The sequence below is a fragment of the Peromyscus leucopus genome, chromosome 18 (assembly GCF_004664715.2).
Source record: "Peromyscus leucopus breed LL Stock chromosome 18, UCI_PerLeu_2.1, whole genome shotgun sequence".
In the NCBI taxonomy this organism is placed as follows: Eukaryota; Metazoa; Chordata; class Mammalia; order Rodentia; family Cricetidae; genus Peromyscus; species Peromyscus leucopus.
This window is the reverse complement of record NC_051078.1, coordinates 11168630-11191208: the sequence shown is the minus strand read 5'-3', so window position 1 is coordinate 11191208 and position 22579 is coordinate 11168630. Positions and strand designations below refer to the sequence as shown.

The 22579-nt window shown below is 39.9% G+C and overlaps 1 protein-coding gene across 1 annotated transcript in view; it reads right to left on the bottom strand.

Annotated features, from left to right (window-relative positions):
* Positions 1–22579, bottom strand: part of Cand1 (cullin associated and neddylation dissociated 1) — a 41097-nt gene that overhangs the window by 9993 nt on the left and 8525 nt on the right. The window contains exons 2-11 of the mRNA XM_028869625.2: positions 19493–19636; positions 13106–13260; positions 11350–11473; positions 9678–9934; positions 9289–9394; positions 8042–8187; positions 5535–5827; positions 3992–4133; positions 2180–3673; positions 1167–1262 (exon numbers count right to left, since the gene is read on the bottom strand). Of these exons, the coding sequence (XP_028725458.1) occupies positions 1167–1262; positions 2180–3673; positions 3992–4133; positions 5535–5827; positions 8042–8187; positions 9289–9394; positions 9678–9934; positions 11350–11473; positions 13106–13260; positions 19493–19636 (2957 nt within the window). The remainder of the gene's footprint in view (positions 1–1166; positions 1263–2179; positions 3674–3991; positions 4134–5534; positions 5828–8041; positions 8188–9288; positions 9395–9677; positions 9935–11349; positions 11474–13105; positions 13261–19492; positions 19637–22579) is intronic.

The window sequence follows — 22579 nt, the reverse complement described above, 5'->3', positions numbered from 1 at the left end:
ATACTGTTGAACAGTGTCTGGCAGACAGGGACTGAACAGGGAGTAATTTCCTCTAGATAATCCCAACTCTATCATCACCAATCTTTCAGAATAGGGAAATGAATTCAAATGACTCGAAACTGGATTATCAATTTCAAGTAGAGCAAACTGATAAAATGAGGGGGAACCACTCAGGCACTGCATATTGTTAAAATCCAGTGCTGAGACACTGGAATCTTTTAGCAGGTCCCCCTCCCCGCACCGAGTCCTATCTTTCACAACACAAATGTCTGAATATGTGTCTGTGACAACAAGAAGGGAATAGACGTGCCCCCCCCCATAAACTATTTGTATCTGTATCTGATCTAACTCTGAACTAACTGGAGGCCCCTTTATGCAGTTCAAAGTGTTCACCACCCTGACCCCCTTTCCTGCACACGGAGATCCTGCTTAGCCATATCCCTGTCTCCTTCCTCGTGCCCCATCACCTGTCCTTAAGAAAACAGCAGATCGCACCTGAGGGATTTGGATTGCTATTAGCATTAGGATAACTGACGACGAAGACAAGAAAAGAGCAAAGCTGTCCAAGTCTACTTCCAGAAGCAACTCCTGTCTTAACAAAACCAGCGACGGCTCTGTTTTTCCTGGGCTTCCTCTCAACACTTCTGAAAATGAGCACTTCTTCTTTTGTTCTTAGGTTCTCTTCACCTTATGTGGAACTGCCCCACAGAGCTTCTCAGGGCTGGAGGGTTCCAAGCAAGCATCAGAAATGGACGCTCTAACAACTCCAGTAAGATTCCCTTTTATTGGAAGAAATTTCTAACTGGTCAGACAGATTCAACATCTATGTGCTTTATTCATTAAGACTATTTTATTAGGTCATCACCAAAAATAGGATGACCAAGGAGGATAACTATGAAGACATTCGGCCATATTTAGCCACCTCTGTGCTGAGCAAATCATCCGGTAGTTCTTTTTGATAAAGAAATGCCTATATAAATTGAACTGCTCAACCTGTGAAACCATACCTTATGAATGATCTTTGTAATGGAACAATTACCTTGGTGCATTTTACCTCCTCAGTAATAAGAAGGTTCACAGTGCTGGTCTTAGTTACTGAAGTAACAGCACCATGACAAAACTGTACTTTCCCAAGTAGCTAGCCAGTATTTGTCGTCTCCACTCACCTATGCAGTTCTTTAATAGGGGATCAATGGGCTGAGGATGATCAGAAATAGTAAACTTCACAGCTGTAACCACTGAGCTTCGGGCATATGAAGACCCTAATTAAAAACAAAATGGAAGTCTAATGTTCATGAATGACATTTTAAAACCGTATCACAAACTTCGTAAAATTCATCATTGTCCCTAAAGACTGTCTTCTAGCTCTTGGGATACTAAATCAGGAGTTTTCTTACCTTAAAGAAACAATCTTACTAGATTTTACAAGAAAGCTTGTCTTCTATGAAGGAGGAATCCAGGGAACCAGCAACGGGGGACCGAGCCCTTACCAAAGGGGCTGGTTAAATCTATGAAGGGACTGGTTCAATCTATAAACAGTTTATCAAATTGTTAAACTAAACAACATTTTAGCTGGGCGGTGGTGGCACACGCCTTTAATCCCAGCACTCGGGAGGCAGAGCCAGGAGGATCTCTGTGAGTTTGAGGCCGGCCTGGGCTACCAAGTGAGCTCCAGGAAAGGCGCAAAGCTACGCAGAGAAACCCTGTCTCGAAAAACCAAAAAAACAAAAACAAAAACAACATTTTAAGAATGAACAGCATTATCACCTATTTATTCTAACCAGTAAACACTGATAAATCAAAAATCTTCTTTATTTCTTGCAGTTAAATTCAATAATTTCTGCAATTTTCATATAGTAAGTACTATCAAGGTCTTCTTTTTAAATTCAAGACCTGTCTTCTCTGTATTTTAATCCAAAAAATAACAATAAAAATGTAGTCAGCATAAAGAACTAGATCACACTACTTAAGAACTACCCAATCAGGCTTTATCCTTCTCAGAAACAGTCCCTTGAATATCACTTCACATTACAACACATGGCATACATGCACCACATACGTGACTTTAACCCACTAAAATAAAAAAGCAGATGGTTTTAGTTCCTCAATGGGCATCTTTCAAGGCAAATGAGTCAACAAACTTAGAGGTAAGGACATCTAGACACCCCTCGATACCCACCTGATATCAAATACCCTTTAAGCCGAGGAAGGAGCGTTTCAGGATCTATAAGAGTGAGCTTCCCTAGACATTCAGCGACAACGTTTCTGGTGCCTTCCTCTGCACACTCACAGTGCTTTAGCAGCAAGGCCCAGATGTTCTCGACATACGGCTTAAGGCCTGCCACGGATGCAGAGCTAATGATCTCTTTCAAGGAATGAAGCAGAAGGTATTGCCTCTTGGGCTGACTGGTTATTTCTTGTAGTACAAATGGCAGATACTCAGGAAGGTTGCCTACACTAATGCTGCCTAGTGCGTAGGATGCAGCTGATTTCACTTCTTCACTAGGAGATGAGAAAGCCTCTAAAATTACAGATTTCAATTCCAACTGCCCACTTAAGTCAATATGATGTCCAACTTCTCCAAGAGAAAGGAGTGCTAAGAGACGAATGGAATCTGTCGACCTTGAATTCTTGACATCCTGAATAAACTGACCGACTACAGCAGGTCCCTCTTTAGGGCATGCTCGGGTAAGGGCAGCTACACATTTGGCAATGGAATAGTAAGACTGCTTATGAGTCAGAGCTGTGCTCTGGGAGTAAACTGGACCAGTCAGCATGCGCAACAAGTCCATGTAGCCTAGGTTGTTCGTTCCGGTGACAACCAGGGCTTGGAAGAAGTCTAGCATGGCACTAAGAGCCCCGCCCTGCAGTAGAGGCGATCTCACAAGGCCGATCAGTTCATTGAGTATGGATCCACTTATCTTTGAAAGGGAAGAGGGATAGACTTTTGCCAGGGTGGTCAGAAAGCTGATAGCCATCTGCGAAACATGCATATCACTTTCGCTGATGAGAGGAGGGAGCTCGTCTAGGACCGCGTCAATCATGGCGCTCGTCAAGCTGTCGCTATAGTTTTTAATTAGAATATCCAGGGCCGAAAGGGTCCCCAGTTTCAAAGCTCTCTGGTTTTTCCTGAGAAATGAGGCAAGGATGGGCACTCCTTCTCCCAGGACAGGCCTCAAGTCTATCTTCAGAGGTGACCCGGCAATCAGTGTCAACGCCTTCACTGTAGTTAGCCGGGTAATTTCATTCTTGAGTCTCTCCAAGAAGATCTGAAGTGTATTGGATAAGTCAGGCCCCAAGTTGTCGCCAAGGTTGCAAATAATTTGTCCCATACAGGAAATAGCCCTTTCCTTGACTTCCTGGTCAATGTCAGCTGCTTTTAACCGCTTAATTGTACAGGTAAACAGATCTTTGATGTAAGGGGTTGCATCAAAGGAGGAAGGCTGATCTAAGGGGCGGATCACTTTAACAAGCTGCTGAGTGACGAGAAGGGCTTCGGAGGTGATCTTGTAAAACGGGTCTCCAACACAAGCCACCACCGGGGGGACCAACGCCTGCACGTGAGGGTGGAACACTTGAGGGGAGTGGTTACAGAGGATTACGTAGAGGCACGACAGCGCATCAATCTTCAGATTCGATGAGCTGGACTTATCATTCAGTGAGAAAATGATCCCTGAAAAGCCAACAAAAGCATCTCATCACTTCCATGCAGTTCTCAAATAATGAAAAGTCAGCCCCTGAAAGAGTGGTACAATTTCCATCTGCATACAACCTCTACAACGGCAGATGCTTACAATCTCTACATAGAAAATACTAACTCCCCTTACTTACAGGGGATAACTTCATATGCTCAAATGGTCACAATTAAAATGTTGTAGGTCCACATTGTCACAAACTTCCCTTTTAAGCAAAAAAACAATCCTTCAAGCTTATGTAAGTGCAAAAATAAAAAGTGCTTAAGAAGTACCCCAAGAGACTGTCCCCTACATACCTGGTACAAGCACAGGAATGTGCTGTGTTAGTGCCCCAGGTAATACATTCACCAGTTCAGTTAACATGTTAAAACAACACTGTCGGGTCTTGACACTTTTTTCTTTCATCTGTTTGTGCAGAGCTTTAACGATGTTGGGAACCTGCAATTGTCACATATCATCAGCCAGTTGAGCCAAAGGTACTTCCTCCATATACTTAATATGACTTACAGGACAAAGAATCTTGTTTGTCACATTTCCAGTTCAGCTCTCCAATATTGCTAAGGCAGACACTATTATATAGGAACCAAGTTGAAACGTATTCATGCACTGTACATACTGTATTATAACTATATCTGCTCGACAGCATCAATGAACTGGAGAAAAGTTTCCTAACAAGCAACAAGTCTTCAATCACTTCAATCACTTCCAACCAAAGATTTAAGCATACAATTTGTAAATAGAAAAATACCAGAAAGGAAATTATGGAAAACTACCCATCAAATTGGTGTTTTCTCTCATTTTTAGTTTGCTATTACAATAAAAGACACTGCACCTCAAGGGTACAAGGAGCAGGGGTTAACTTCAGAGACATCTGATCTAAACTTTCTAATGTTTAGTGAACTTCAGTGTAGTCTTTACTGACAAGTCATGGATGCAAGACAGGGATCTCCCCCCAAAAGAGATTAAAACACCCTTTCCCTTACACAGACAAATCTCATATATAAAAATGATCTCAGAAATAAAGGCAATAGAGATTCTCAGAATTCCTGAGAATTCATGGTTCTACTAAACAATTTCTCTATGCTATCTGTCTGTCTACTTATCGATTATCCATCCATCTATTCATCCTCCATCTATTTTAATTAATCTCCATTCACTTGTATTAACAAGCTCAGCTCAAAATGTATTTGCATTATTTAAAAATAAGGCAGACAGCCAGACGGCACTGGCACACACCTTTAATCCCAGCACTTGGGAGGCAGAGGCAGGCAGACAGATCTCTCTAAAATACAGATGGAACTACAAGGCATGGCGGATGATGCCTGTCATCTTAGCACTTGGGGCAGAGGCAAAAGGATTGCCAAGAGTGCGGGTCAGCTTGGGACCATCTCAGAAACAAAGCAAAACCACAAAAATGCCTACAGCTGCGACAGCAATTCAGTAAATGGGAGTGATGGTGACTTCATGTTCAGGGCCTTAGGGAAACCAATTACTATGTAGTGAACCAGACACTAAAATACACTGGTAATTTCATCCATCAGAACCCTGGGGACTTACAAAGGATTAAAAGCAAGGATTAATAAAAATGACTAACTTGTCTAAGATCACACAAATTATGAGTGAAGCTGGCTATATGATCCCACAGCTTTGATTTCTCCACTAATATCACAGATAATTTCCTGAATCTTAGTGTATATTTAAGTTATAATCAATGGTTTACAAGTCACTGAGCACCCATTACCTTTGTCCTTCTCTAAATCATCTCGGCATTCCCGTTTCCCTTAAGAATAACCGTAAAGCACCACTGTCAATGACTTTCAGAGCACACACTTAACTGACCTGACTCTGAAGCATTGTTAAGGGTGTTTCTCCCTGTTCCATTGCATCAGGGTCACACAGCCAACTCTGCACAGGACGAGTTTGCTTCAAAAGAGAAAGGTACGCATGAAAAACATCTGCCTTTACATTCTCTTCGCGCTCTTTAAATCTGGATATCAGTGCAGGAGAGACGGTCTTGTAGAACTCTGGAAGCATTTCGTGCCTTGTGCTAACTACGGCATCCAGGCACTTAGCAGCTGCGCGTCTCACTTTCCAGCTCATGTCATCATCATCACTGTATTCATCATCACTCCCTAAAGGGAAGTTTTAATGTTGAACAGGCTATTAATGGTAGAGAAATACATAATCTAATACAGAACGTGAACTGCTATTGCAAGGAAGACAATTAGCTCATCTAGCTTGAACATCTACAGCAAAAGGTGGCTTTAAACAACCATGCCTGTTTCAATCTGCTAAGCACTGTCTTCTTACCAAGGTGACAAACAGTGGCTTACAACCTTTTCATCAATACAAGTGATGCTTAGAAACTCACAAATTTCTCAGTCTTTGAACCAAATTAAAGACTCAATAGGAGAAACAAAAAACCAATCAATGGACATTTATAAGATGAACTCTGAAACAGATTTGGCTACAGATGTAGTAAAAAAAAAAGCAAAACAGTTATGAATAACTTTCAGCAAGAAGAATCCTGTTACTGGTTTTGTCCATAGCTTTTCACTGGGCCTCTTGTGTGCTATCAGAACAAAGACATGTTTTCAACTTTTGAACAATTCGCCTGAAGAGACTACTGGACATCTATCTTTCATAAGAAAATTCAACCAAATACTGCTAAAATACAAGGCATCACATTCATTTAACAATACCTACTTAAAAATTACAAGGTAGCACCAAGATAAGACTTAATTTAACAAGAAAATAAACCAAATTCTTTCTTTCGTCAACACATCATGAAAACTGCATCCTAGAAACAATGTTTAATAAAAAATTAACAAATGTCTTAATCACCGAAATTGCAACACCATGGTTGAGTAATATTTCTAATTTTAAAGCAGCTGAAGGACTTGGGTTATTTAGCATGATAAACACCAAATCAAAACCTGCAACATACACTGAATTCCTAAGGTTTCTCTTTGTTAATATAACACATTCACCAAGTGACCACTATGGGTCTAGCATTATCCTAGACACTACACTGAAAGCACAGCAATCCAGGTTACATTTGCTAGTCTTCAGGAAGTTTACATTCTAATAGGTGGATGATAATTAATTACAATATGCATGAAAATGATTAAGTGTGCTAAAGTAAAAAACGCTAAAGGGGTATAAAGTTATGCCAAGTGAGAGAAAGTTCTGGGATGTGAGGGATGAAGGAGTTAGTCTAAGATGGAAGAGACTAAAGAAGAAGCAGGGGTTGGAGAAAGGGTATGGATATTTTAGTTAAGCAATCAGTAACATCAATTAAACAATCATGTATGAACCCAGATTTACAGGAAAGGTATAGAGCTGAGCTAATTAATAGATACTAAACTCAGAAGACTTAGGTGAGACCCAAAGGAAAATTAAGAGTATTACAGCTAAGTTCAAAGATTTAGCCCAGGCATATCCTTATTTAGTGGTTAGAGATGAGTAAGAACCAGAACAGAAGACAGACAGAAGTGTGATATCTTGGTCCCTGGATGCTAAATAAGAGAGTGTAATAAACATTTTCAAGCATTTATAATCTTGCCCATTACTGGAAATGCATTCAAGACAGATGAGGAAAAAATGGACTGAATAGCACTTGTGTGAGGGAAGAAAGCTGCTGTAGAGAGAAAATGGGGCAGTACCTGCTAAAGGACTAGATGGATTAAACCACAGATTTTATATAAGAAAGATTTTATATAAAAAGTTATCGCATAGCCGGGCGGTGGTGGCACACGCCTTTAATCCCAGCACTCGGGAGGCAGAGCCAGGTGGATCTCTGTGAGTTCGAGGCCAGCCTGGTCTACAGAGCGAGATCCAGGAAAGGCGCAAAGCTACACAGGGAAACCCTGTCTCGAAAAACCAAAAAAAAAAAAAAAAAAAAAAAAAAAAAGTTATCGCACAAATTCACACAATCAAACTAAAAACTAAGCATGACAGAAAACCTACTAACCCATGTACTTAAGTCACAGAAATGTTTACATTATTCATAAACATTAAACAGGGTCTTAAATAATAGTTAGCATTTTTGAATACCAACCAAACTACCCTGAATATGTATGTATTTCGATTCATTTTTCAAACACAATGACTCATCTTGCACAAACGCTTTGTAAAAAAAAGTATAGACTCTGGACTGGGGATATAAAGAAGAGAGTTGTTATCCACCACTCTGCTTAAGACTGCAGGCTTGAGCATGAGAAAAAAAGCACTATTCTAAGAAACAAAACTATGGTACAATCTGCAGTTATGCATCATCTTTCCACTCTAACCCTGGCTTCTTCTATGAAGTAACAGCTAGATTGCATTTCTATAACTTGAGATACCTTGATCGTCATCATCTCCACCATCAGCATCCATAGCATTTTCATCTTCATCTTCATCATCATAATTGTAATTTGGATCATAGGTAAGATACTTTAGACAAATGTTTATAATGGTAGAAACATGAGGATAAACTTCCTTAGGGCATCTAAATATAAAGACAAGAGCTGCTTTGAAACACACAAAAAACTAGACTTTTCTTCTTGCTTCAGTTATTAGCAATAACACCAAAGTGGTTTCTGACCACTTAAATTTTTGTCCCATGGTGTCACAAGATATTTCCCTTTCAAATGATATTTAGTTTTAGGATGTGTGTCCCCACACAAGTAACTACATGGTTCAAGTGGGAGCAGTAGTACTGAGATCTTTAAGTCATTAGCACTTGTAAAATGGTTAGTGAACATTCATTTAGCATGGTTTTCTCTCACTGATGCTAATTATCAATAAAAATACACATAGGCCCATAGAGTCAAAATTAAAGGAGCAATTTGTGGTTCTTAATAAAATGAATCTAAACATTCCCAATTTTCAAAATGTGACATGGAGGCTGGAGGCTCACACCTGCCTATAGTTCCTGGGGACCTGATACTTTCTTGTGGCTTCCATGAGTATCTACCACACACATGGTATAGGCATGCATGCAACCCAAACACCCATGCACATTATACCAGTAATGATAAAATATTTTAAATTGGCATTAACTATAAAGGTGCTCCCTAAATCATGAGGTAAAAGGGCAAAGTCCAGACCAAAAGCAGTTAGGATCAAGACCCCATCCAAACAGACTCTATTAGTCAAAGGCAAATATTCAGCTAATACTGCCTTCACACAATTTTTATTAAGATTTATAAAGAAAATCAGAGTCCGTGTTTCCAAACTGTTGTACCTGTATTGGCAAAACAGGTACGTCAAGTCTAACACACAAAGGTTGAAAACATGCTATCTTCTGTGCTTCTCTTTGGAAAATCCTCTGTGACTCTGCAGACAAGACTATATTACATGGCATTCCCCTTGTCTGAGCATTCTAAGTTCTACAATGTTACACACTTTCAAAGTAAATAGTAAGATGGCATTTGTTACAAATATTCTATTAGCAATCAATCACTACTTAATGAAAAATTAGATAAAATACATCTGAAATCCTGTTATTTCTCTTCATTTACCTAATCTTAATTATTCCAATCTTAAGGAAAAACTTTTCTAAATACAAAGATTTAATAAAAAAAATACAGAGAGCTTAAAAACTCACCTTCTCACAAATGATTCAAAAGCTTGAATGCAGTATTCTCTTAATTCATCATCATCTACATTACAAAATTTTACCACCAAAGGAATTATCTTCTCAAGGTATTCACCTAAGAAAAGCATATTGCTTCTTAAAACCACACACTTAAATATTTAAAAACACTTTCTGGGGGACGGACAGCCAGTGAGAGGACTCAGAGGGTAAGGCACCTGCTGCACAAGCCTTGATCAGGTTCAATTCCCCAAACCCGTGTACAGATGGAAGGAGAGAACTGATTCCAGATCTGCTCTCTGATCTCACATGCACGTTGAGTCACACATACATCATGCACAAACAACATACAGACAATTGAAGGAAAGAGACAACTTTGAAACATTTTTAAAATGTCTTACCTATTCTATGGCCAGCTTGCCTACTAATAGCAGCAATACATTGGATGTAGGTCCTTGTTGTTGACATAGAGTCATTTTTGGACAACTCTGACAACAGGTGTTCAATAAGGTCTACAAAAACTATATTCCCACAGCTCATAACTAGATGGCCAAGAGCAATAATGGTTCTTTTCCTCACTGCAAGTCTAGGACTCGTCAGCTGGGGGAGTAGACAGGTCAGAATTGATGGATGGAAATTTACAAGAAGTCCTCCTTGCCTTAAAAAAAAGGAAGGAAAGAAAGAAAAACAGAAAGAAAACAAGTGAATTCAACATGCCAGAGCACAACTAATGTCTAGACTCTAAACTCAATGTTCATATTTAGGGTACAAATTAGGTTGAGACAAAGTGGAAGTCAGAATAAAGAAAAGCTGACCTTCACTGCACCTACCAATGCAAGTGAAAAGCCCAAGCTAACCATCTACGGAGACCAACTCCTGGAAGTGAGGCCAGTGGCACCCACTAGGCTGTCAAAGCACCAAACCAAACAAAAAGCACAATGACCTTGTCACTTCCCTCCTTCCAAGACTTCAAAGTGTTTATCTACTTAGTCTTGTTTTTTGAGTACTTGCAACATCAAAAACCCAGATGTCTCTTCATCCTTCTCCCTCTTCTTTTCTCTGTCCACCTCACGCTCAGTTTATTTGGATCACTTGCTCCCAAAATTGTGTTTCCCAATCCCTCAACAGGCACAGTTAGCCAACAGTATTCATACCATCATGTGCCAACAGTGCCAGTGAGCACATCACACAGGACAATGGGTTATCACCGCTTATCAATTAAGTGGAGATTTCTACCTACCACAGCAGGACCCCAATGCAGAACCTCCTACTGCCTTTGTATTTACTCCTTATCATGGAAAATCAGATTATAACAACTCGGCTTCAACATTCTGACAAGTGTGCATTCTACACCTTAGCACATTTAATCACCCAAGTGCTGCCTAGTCTTCAAACTCAATGATGATTTCCATAAAAAGCTTCATTGAACACAGTCCCGCTTCGTCTCGACTCCCTATGGCCTTTCAGCCATTCTCCTTCTTAACTCCTCGAGTAAAAGCACAAATGCTCTGTGTGACAGGGTAATAATACCCTCATTACATACAGTTAATATACACACAATTTTCTGTATCAAAACCCTCAACTATTTTTATACTAAACAAAATTCATTACAAATAGTAGTCACAAATAATGAAGAACTAATAATTATTAGAAACAGGACACACTGAGACTGAAATGCCCTTTAAGGTTTATTTTCTTAGGACTCGGCTTATTTCTTCCAAAGCCTGCCTGCCACAGCAAGTAGGAAAGCCACCAATGAGTGAAATCCAACTCCCACCCCACAAACATGCAGTGGAAACATGGTTCTGAGAGGTTATTATTGTTTAACTGCAGACTAGTGACTTCCACTAAAACATCTCCTCACTTAAGCAGATTACTGAACATGAACACAATAATAAAACATAAGCTGCTAAAAAATGTTCAATCACAAACGAGATTTTTCAGAATCACAAAATAATATCTGTGACACATAAGAATAGCTTACATTTCCTTTACCCCCAAGCACAGAAATCTAGGCCAAGTTTCACTCTATTTCTAACACACGTAATACAAATAAACAGTGGGCATACTTACCTGCTCAGCATATCTGCCATAATATCCAAGGCCTCGAGCTGGACAGAGACATCTTCCTGCTTTGCTATTGCGCTGGTCAGGCGTCCAGTAATCTTCTTACACACATTAGCAGCTAGTGCGGAGCCTGTAAGGGGAGGAAAGAAAAAGTTCAAATATGACACGTTCTATCTGATAGCCGCATTGCTTACCAACTATCCAACAGACTAAACTTGTTCAAGACACTCTAAGAGATCTTTGCTAAGCAAGAAAATGTTACAAACAAAACAAAACAAAAAACCTTATTAGACCTAACCGAGCAATAGTAACTGTCAAAGGGTCGCCATTCACATTTTGCCGGGCAACTACTGAATGCTGGCTACAAGTCTGCAGTGCTTGAGGCCAACAAACGCCTAGATCGAAATGCATCAAGGGTTTTCTGTGCTTGAACTTTTTCTAGCAACAGCCTTTGTGTTCTGCTATGTTTGTACTCCAATGTTTAAATACTCTCTTAAAGAAAAACAAAAACAGCTGGAGAGATGGCTCAGCCGTTAAAGGCTAGGCTCACAACCAAAATATAGGAAAAAACAAACACGAAATCAGGTCTAAGCCCCAATGTAGTTATTTCACACCAAATGGAGATTGTGCACCCATGCGTGCGCACACACACACACCACCCCCTCTCTTTAAAGTAGGTGATGTGTTACTGATAAATGCCCGGAAAAGGGACCAGGTAACTCACTGTGAAAGTTAGAATCTCAATGGGTAAAAAGAAATCTTGTTAACACCAGCCAAATGCAACAGAGAGAAAACCATGAAGACAGGTAAGACGACAATTCTATGGCGCGTCCTTGGGAACCGACAGACTATTGGCTGCTGAAGGATGGTGAAGCAATCATGGTATGCTCTGGCAGACGAGCACCCACTTAAGATGGAAAGAATTGCTTTCCTTCCTGCGGTGCGAGGGATGGAACCCAGGGCCCGTACATGGTAGGTATGCTTTACCACTGAACCACATTCAGAGCCGCCCAAAAGGGTTTAATCTTTGCACAGCCAGGATGAAAACAAACTGTGGGTGCTAACTTCATCTCTGTAAATTTCAACTGCACGATGTCTAGACTCACTGAAGCGGCTCAGAGAGCACTGACTGGGACAAGCAGAGTGAATTACTAGTAGTCACAAAAGGTACACTAGATCACCAATCTGAAATCTTCCCACATAATTCCCATTTGCAGAAGAAACAACAGCTTTCAGGCTTCTAATTTAAACCCCAGTACTGCAGTCAAAGCCAACTACATACTCATATTACCTAGATAATTCTTGCAGAGGCCAATAGCTAATTACCAAATTCATTAATTATTAAATTATCAATTAACCGAAAAGGACTCAAACATAAAAAGCTACTAGTAAAAACTATTTCATAGCTATGCCTTAACTTTTAAAAATTTTACACAGTAAGCTTTGATGAAAAACTAAATCAAACTTGGTACCACACACTAACGAGCGCTCGCTCGCTCTCTGGTCATCATCGTTCCCACACTGCAGAGCTGCACACAGCGCTCGCTCACTCGCTCTCGCCTGCAGAACATGCAGCACTCTTACCACCCCGCTTCAACCTAACTATCCTGCAGAACTGACTCGGCATATGTAAATCTCATTTACTCCAAAGTTACACTTGTGTTTGAGAGAAATACAGCTTCCAATCACTCCTCTCTGCCTTGGACCGCAGAGGGAGGGTAATCTCCACAGAAAGAAAAGACGACAACGCGTTCTTGCTTACCACTGGACGCCGGAGGAAGTTCTCCGATTACCGTTTTTAGGCCAATACTGGAAATATCCCGAAGCTGCTCCTTGTCGGAAAGCATGTTTGTGCAGAGGGTGTCGACGATCGTCTCCACTTGGTACTCTTTTACTTTACTCACTAAAGGGCCAAGACTGCAACAGAGAAGGAAGTTCTTTTAACATCCAGATAAACACACAAATACACAAAAAACTAACTAGAAACATAAATCTTGCCTAGTAACTGTCAATTTTAACCATGGATGCCTATATCATAAATGATATATAATTAAGGATGAAGGGAAACTAACTGAGAGGTTCCTTGTAGTTGGCCTCCAATTTCCCCCACTGATTTTCAACAGAGTAACAAGAAACTGAAGATGATTTCCATCCTGCATGCTAACCTTCCAAGCACACACAAAAACAAGCAAACAAAGCTTTAGTAGTCAGGTGCTGCTCCCAACAAGATTCACCTACAAGAAAGGCTCCGTACACTGTTACACTGTCAACATAGGGCCTTTCTTGTTACGGTTCTAGTCTCTTCTAATCTCCTGTCAGATTTAAAAGCACACTGAAAACCACTAGTCCTACTGTGCGCTCCCAAAGCACACTGCACATCTTCTGTTTGGTACTGGTGTGTTACTCCTGCTGGGTGAGCCCTTCCTCGAGGATAAAGTCCTTGCTGTGTGTCCTGCCCAAACAATGGGGCACACAGCAGGCATGTTCGGTATATGAATATTCATCAGAAAACCACTTTTAGTTAAGATTCCTGATGAAGAAGGCATGGGCCCTAAAATAGAGGATTTACTACCAAGCTTATGAGGTAAGAAACTCATGTAACTATGAAATATAAAAAGGCACTAACAATTTTACAGTTTCCTAAAACTTTCACATTCAGTTTTATTGGCAGACTTATAAGTGAGATTTTTTTTTGGTAGTAGGTTTGAAGAGATAGTTAGGAAAGAAGACTATTTCAATAGCTCCCACTTAGGTAAGTAACCCTAATCAATACAAGGGTCACCAAAGTCATGAGACTTAGTGGGGGTAGGATGTTACAATATATACAAGAAGAAAGAAAAAAGAAAAAAAAAAAGACCACCATTTCCAATGCAGAGGTTAAGACCAAATTACAATAGACCGAATGTATAAGGGAAGAAATGAGTGAAAAGGAGGCCGAAGAGACGACTCAGCTAGTCGAGTGCTTTCCATAAGTACACACATACCACAAACATATACAATAAATTATATCCTCAAAAATAGTAAAGAGTACTATTTTGTATTTTTTAAATTTTTCTTTAATGTTTGAGGTTTAAAAAAAATAATTTCCATAGACAGTTTTGTGTTCAATTTGTTGTGGAAGCACATGTCACATGGTCTCCGGTTAATCACTTGTGTACTGATAAAAACAGTAGAATCCCAGGAGGAAACAAGTCCTCAACAGCATTCAGTGACAGTATGAACCTCAGGTTATGGACGCCTCAGGAGGTCCCCGGACCACTCCAAGAACCTTAAAGGAACCTCTTAAGCAACCTGAAGGAGCGGGGTGGGTGGGAATCAAACAGACGACAAGCAAAGCAACTTCTCCAGATCCAACTGTATCAGCATTTACAAAACATGAATAGACTCCTGTACTATGAAGCAATCAAGCATTAGTTAGAGCAATTACAACTGTGTATGCCCAATCACTGATAAAGATGGCGCCCCAGAAGCCTCTTTTCAACAAAAACTTTGCTTCCATCTTTGCTGGGCAAGTATGCACAGGCAAGCAGTAAGTTAAGAATCCCCTCACTCACGCCTCCTCCTGTGTCATGTCCCATCTCCTAATGTCCCCCTCTGCTTTCTGGCTCTACTCCCCAATTGGCCTTTTTAGTCACCGGTGAATCCAATCTCTCTCCTTACTGCAATAATCGTGCACTTATGGAAACCAAGTGGCCAGTTTGAGTCAAGGCTTCCTTATCGTTTAAACAAGTCTCAGTCATTTCCCCTTTAACAGCATAGACTTCTAAATGCATGCATAGAAGATCGATGTTACTAAGAAGAAATGGCAAAACAGTATCACAGAAATCTTAAGATCCCTCTCAGTCAATAGATTATTCAAACCAAACACCAGAGAAGATCTATCTCCAATACCCAAAAACTAACCAGGACTTAAAGAGAGATTCACACTGAAGTGACTGTTATGTACAAAGCTCCAAGGATTTAACAAAAATTAATGTAACGAACAGATATGAGAAGCCGTGGTTCATAGTTGAAAGACAGAACACTAGTAGTACGTGGGTTCTTCTCAAACATTCCTCCAGCTTTGCCATAATTACACCTGCAGCTGAACGTGCTGACATTTTAAATATAGAAATTGACAGTGATTAAAATAAGGGCTTTTAAAGAACAATATAGTCCCAAGATAGGGGAGAAAATCAAGCTAGACAATGTAAGCCACATTACTTCAGACTTACTACACATCAAGTATTTGACAACATCTGTAGACATCTATCACTGACATCTGGAAAGCAGAAGAGATACTGGCAGACAATGAAAACGGGCAGGGATGCTGCTCTGCAGACATAATAGCTCCTCCACTTGATTTAGACTGATCCGGTCTAAACTCTTAGCAGGACCAGAGTGGAAAAGCCCGGGAACAATGACAATATAACAGCGTAATAGTGTTGTTAAGGACAGACGGATGGGTCGATAGAGCACAAAAGTCTAAAACACACACTTTCATACTCATTGATTTTTCTTTTTCAAAGATGTCAGGTAAATTCTGAATTCAGTCCACTGGGGGAAAGGAAGATCTTTTCAATGCACAGTGCTGCAACAGCTACCCATCCATCTGGGAAGAAGCGAACAGCTCTGATCTTACATTTTTCATAAAGTTAGTTCCACACAGTTCACAGAACTAAAAATAAAAATGAAAACTACACCCAGGAGGAAATCTTTGTAAACTAAATCAAACATTTCTTAGGACATGAAAAAATAACTACAAAATAACTTACAAAAACACTTGGTAAGTTAAATCAAACTTAAAAATCAAAATTAACCACAAGTCATCAAATTAGAAGATAATTACAAAATAAATATGTCAATGGATTGATATAAAAACATACTTTAAAAACCCTACAACTTGATAATAAAGATGAATCCAATTCTAAAAGCTGGAAAAGTCCATAACCCAGTCAAGAGTCACACTCTGGCCAGAACACATCATGTGAAACAGCTCCTAGAACAAGGCTCTCCAAATCACCCGAGTAAAGCTCATGAACTCAGAGACCGAAGCGGCAGTCACAGGGCCTGCACGGGTCTGTACCAGGTCTTCTGCACATAGATTATAGCTTTCAGTTGAGTACTTTAAAAAAAAATTTTTTATCTTTAAATTTTTTTTTTGTTTGTATTGTTTTTCAAGACAGGGTTTCTCTGTGTAGTTTTGGTACCTGTCCTGGATCTTGCTTTGTAGATCAGGCTGGTCTCGAACTCAGAGATCCACCTTGCTCTACCTCCTGAGTGCTGGGATTAATGGCGTGCGACACCACCACCTGGCTCAGTTTAGTACTTTTATGGGACTCCTGAATGTGTAAATGAGTGGGTCTCAGATTCTCATGCCTTTTCCTGGGGCTCTGTTTCCTGGCTTGTCCAAGATGTTTTCATTTATTATTACATGTATTTGTTAAGTAAAATAAAATATTTAAAAAAGTACCAGCATTAAAAGAAAACCCTTTCGCTTTTTTGACAAACAGAGTACATACACAGTTGTGAGAAATCACGAATACTAAAATGACCACAAAGACCAGCTGCAGGAGGTGCATGGGTGTGAGAGGCTAATGTTCGGTCTAATAATAGGCATAGCCAAGAAACCATTTACCGATGTACACATAAGTTTAGTGAACAATTCGTGTGCTACTGGCAGAACCGTGGACTCCTTTATGACCCCGCCTGTCTGGTGTCACTTCTCCTTTTCCACCGCGTTTCCTAAGGACAAGGGGGTTTTGCTACCCTCTGTTATTAAGACTCCATTCTGAGCCTTCTTTTTCCATTTCCTTCTTGCAGTGGAAATACCCCACAGCTTCACCTTTATCAAAAGAAGGACACTCCACTTGGACATCTTCTAACCACACAGAAAGATTCTTACTATTTAGTCCTGATCATGACTTTTGTCCTTGCCAATGATGGCTGATCTTTTGAACTTGACAGAATAAAGAAGTAACCTCAACTGAAGGTTCATCAGATTAGCCAGTGGGTAGGTCTATGGGGCATTTTCTTGACCGTCTAAGCAGATTGCCCTGGGCTGACTAGGAAAAGGAGCTGGATGTGACCCTGAGAGAAAGCCAGTTAATTAGATTTTGTCTAGTTTCTACCTCAAACTCCTGCCTTGAGTTCCTCTTTTGGCTCTGCTCCATGATGGACTACAACCTATAAGATGAAATAAAATCCTTCCTAAGTTGCCTTTGGCTAGTGACTTATCGCTGTAACAGAAAAGCTAACTGGAACAGTCATATCTGCTTGTATCCTAAGTCCTTTAGAAATATAATATAAAAGTTTCTTCCCCAACTTTTAATAGTGCTAGGGATCAACTAGTAACTCACACATGCTAAGCAAGAACTCTACCATCAAGGTGCACCTTTAGCTCCCCAATCTCTTTCATTATAAATGCAAAAACAAAAAGAGATCATTAAAAGAGCTAAAGATTCACAGACTTGGTGGCACATACCTTTAATCCCAGCAGAGGCTGGCAGATATCCAGGTTTGAGGACAGCCTGGTCTACAGAGAAGAGTTCCAGGACAGCCAGGGCTACACAAAGAAAACCTATCTCGAAAAACAAAACAAAACAAAACGAACAAAAAAAGATCAAAAGATTCCTGTACAAATATTCGTGCATTTTATTCTACTTAAAATATCCTTCTACTATGTGCGAGAGTGCATGAGAGAAAATGGGGGACCAACTGTGGGAAGTGGAGACTGCATTCAAATCTTCAAGCTTGGCGGCAAGCGCCTGGACCTACTGAGCCAAATCACCAGGGATACAGCACTTGTTACAGACCTGTTTTATTTTAAACTTGTAAAGGTCTCAGGGTTAAGTAAACGTGCATTGCAAGTCTAAAAATTCTATGTCAACCAATGATTTCTCACCTTTTACAGGCTTTTCTTATAGACAGAAATCGAAATGACTAGGTAAAAACTCATGTGAAAACTTTGTACAAATCCAATCAGGCAGCAAGGGAACAAAGCTTTAAATGGACAGACAATGAATGATGTATGTGTACAATGACAGTGAACTTCACAAATGAAACCACCTTCCTTTCTACATTAGTTTCTAAGATTTAGTGCCCACAAATGAATGGACTCAATAATTCTTTATTGTTTGTGGCCCTGAGGAAGAAGCTAAGATATCACACGTGTTAAGCAAACCCTCACCCACGAGCTGTTCTTCCAGGTCTCATTCCACTTCCTCTTTCTGAGCCAAGGTCTTACTAAGTTGCCAGGTAGGCCTTGAGTCTGGAGACCCTCTTGCTTCAGCCTCCTGAGTACCTGGGATTACACGAAGGGCTTAAATTGGCTCAAAAAGAGTTTACTGAGAACTCAAATTCTACACTCTTAAGAATAAAAGCAACTGCCAAGAACCGAACTAGTAAGAAGTGCTCAGTAGAAGCCCACTAAAAAACAACCAGAATTTATGCAATTTCGAGCAAGTCCTTATGATCACAGCATCACACCAAGTTCACTCTGGTTTTAACCGCTGTCTGCCTCTTACTTGCCACCCCCCCTTTGCTGAGAAAGGAGCTTTGTAATGAACCCTTTGGCAGTCTTTTTTTTTGGTTTTTCGAGACAGGGTTTCTCTGTGTAGCTTTGCACCTTTCCTGGAACTCACTTGGTAGCCCAGGCTGGCCTCGAACTCACAGAGATCCGCCTGGCTCTGCCTCCCGAGTGCTGGGATTAAAGGCGTGCGACACCACCGCCCGGCTCCCTTTGGCAGTCTTAAATGTGTGATCCTCCTGCCTCTGCCTCCTGTGATTTCAGGCATGCACATGCAGTCTTTATTGCTGTCATTTTCTAAGATTTAAGTTTTGTTTTTCACTGAATCTCTAGTTTTGAATTTCACCTCAACTAGAGTGGGAATTTCAGATGCAGACCAAAATCAAATCAAATCAAAACAAAACAGGTAATGGTCACACGAAAAGCACTATTTCTGGATTTCTCTACATATGCTTCCTAACAGTTGAATAATCTCATGGAAGTCCACACTAATGAGTTGAGTCTGTAATGAAACATCCTGCATTCATCCCATGCAGCCACTCAACATTTACAGTAACCTAAACAGTCCAACAGAAACTTTCAGAAAAGAGCATCAGACTAGAACATCAGTTTTTCAGGAGTGGGCATGCAGACCCCACTTACCACTTGACAGCTAAGTTCTGTACTTCCCCATTCTTATCTTCTAGCAGCTTCAGAATCATCTTCACCACTTTCCTCTCGCTGTCGTCATCCAGCTTGATGGAGTCTTTCTGCAGCTCTGTCATCAAGTCATTTGTCGCCATAAACCTGGTAAAATTGAAAAAGTTCAAACAACTTAGTCGGGCAATGGTGGCACACTCCTTTAATCCCAGGTTGGGAGGCAGAGGTAAGTGGATCTCTGAGTTTGAGGCCAGCCTGGTCTACATAGTGAGTTCCGGGACAGCAAGAACTACACAGAGAAATCCTGTCTCAAACCCCTCACCCCAAAAGAGACAGAGAGAGAAGGGGAGAGAGAGAGAGACAGAGAGAATTTAAAGCATCAAAATACCGATTCCTCATACTTAGTGATGTTTCATTTTGCAAAAGAAACATAGTATGATATATTATAAAACACTCAACTACTTAAGTCGTCATAAATTTAAATGCTACAAAGAAAAAAGTAACAGACTATACTTAAAAAACAATGTTTTCAGAAAGGCACTTTTTAAAGAAATTAAGATTTACTTATACTTTTATGTGTATGAATGTTTTATTTGCATGCATGTATGTGTACCACATGTATGCCTGTTGGATCCCCTGGAACTGGAGTTACAGATGCTATGAGTCACCATGTGGGTGCTGGGAATCCAACCCAGGTCCTTTACAAGTATAACATATGCTCTCAACCTCTGATACACCTCTCCAGCCCTTCAGAGAGGCACTTTTAAAATTCTAATGTGCTCTTACATCAGTCACTAACCAAATTATTCCTAGATCAATCTTGATTTCAATTTACTAAGTAAGAAGACTTTAGGGAATGCTCTCCCAGTCTCATTAACTGCACTAGTACTTCTGCGGCAGTGAGGGTGGGTGGTGGCTCCATATGCTTTGCACGGGATTTTAATTTAACTTGATTTACAAAAACCTTAACCACAAACATCAAAAATACCTTCCTTGCATGATTTGAGTGTTGAATTGGGGGATTATGTATTATAAATTACTAGATTATATATACAAATTACTAGTTATCTAAGTATATTTTCAAAATGGACAGGGGCTGGGGAGATGGCTCAGCAGTTAAGAGCACTGGCTGTTTTTTCAGAGAACCTGGGTTCAAGTCCCAGAACCCACATGGCAGCTCAAAACTGTCTGTAACTCCAATCCCAGAGGATTGAACACCCTCTTCTGGCCTTTGTGGGCACCAAACATATATACAGTAGAGATATACATGTAGACAAACACTCATACACATACAAATCAAAATAATAATATAGAAACTTTTTGATCTCAGATTTAGTAAAAGGGTTGGATATTCAGAAAAGGAAAATGTGAAGTTCTAGATTTCCTCCCCCCATATAGGTAACAAAAACATTGTTTAAAATTAATGTTGCTGGATCCCATGCAAATAAAGCACTAAGAGCTGTTTAAAGCCAATGAACGTTTCCCCTAATCCCTGGCCTCTCAACAGCTGGCAAGACAATCTAGTAAGTGATTAGTTTAAGGATAATTTCAATAATTAGGAATCAATATCCATTTAACACCAACGTCAATTTTAAACTACATAAAAGCATGTAATTCAATTTTTATCAAGTCTTTCAATTTTTATTTCAGGTTCCATATTTATTTTATTTCAAGTTCCATAAAACTGCTAAAGAAAAACTTACGTTCACATTGAGGCAATAGGAGATAAATTAGACAGGCACTTTTTGAAGCTCCTCCCATTATATAATAAAATAAAAAGCAATATTAAAATCAAAGTTTTGATTAATATTCTGAAGTGGGGAGAACTGCATAATACCTTAAAGAAGGTATATTAATTGTATTAGTCACTATTCATTCCTATGAAGGGACACCATGACCAAGGCAACTCTTACAAGAAAAAGCAGTTAACTGAGGGCTTGCTTACAGTTTCAGGGAGTGAGTCCATTATCATGGAAGGAGCATGGTGGCATGCAGGCAGGCACTGGAGCAGTAACTGAGAGCTCTACATCCTGATCCACAGGAGGAGAGAGAAAGAGAGAGAGAGAGAGAGAGAGAGAGAGAGAGAGAGAGAGAGAGAGAGAGAGAGAGAGAGAGAGAGAGACTGGGACTGGCGGTTTTGAAACCTCAATCAAAGCTACTCAGGGTGATACACTGGCTCCATCAAGGCCACACCTCCTAATCCTTAGGATCCTCTCAAACAATTCCACTCCCTGGTGACTAAGCATTCAAATATGGTACCCCCAATGGGGCCATCCTTATTCAAAACACTACACAAAGCACTGAAAACATTTTAGCATGCTTTCCTTACATAAAACACACTAAATACTCACTAGTTTACAACCTCTCAGCATTTTGCAATGCCAGCTGTTGAGTCCAGTAACAATAATCAACTCAAGTTAAAAAAAAAAAAGTAGACAATCTCAATAACAAATTGTTTGATAGTTCTGGTGGGTTCTATTGGATACAAGAATGGGTACATCCTTGTACTCATCTTCTACTTATTCACTGTCTATTAAACTAGAAAGCCAAGACTAAGCTAAGCACAAGCAAAAGGTCAATCAGCCTCCACCTTGACATCAAAAACATGTAATAAAGAAGCCTATTGATTTTCAAAACCCCAGTGATCAATAGCTAAATAATTTTTAAGGTTGAAAAGAATCATCAAAGTTATCAACATTATTTTTCAACGTTAGAAAATCTGGATGAAAGTATGATAATCCCAAGTACCCCTCAGTGGTGATGCTGAAAAAGACAGTTCTGGAAGTTTCTTTCCTAGTCCTATATAAAAACCTGCATAATAAATACTCTTGGAAGGAAGTTTTTCAGTCAGAAAGCTGTTTTCAAGCAGGTTGAAAAGCTAATTTGGAAGACTCCAAGCACACTCTACTGTTCTAGGTTCTAAGGCAGAGGTGACACACACACACACACACACTCAGTCTGCTGTTTTCCATCTAATGGGACAGACATACATAGACAAAATCTCATCCTTACAACTTTTTCCAAGAATTTATTAGTTTCATCTAAAGTTTCAAATATATTCATCTCTTTTTAAAATTATTTCTTTTATTC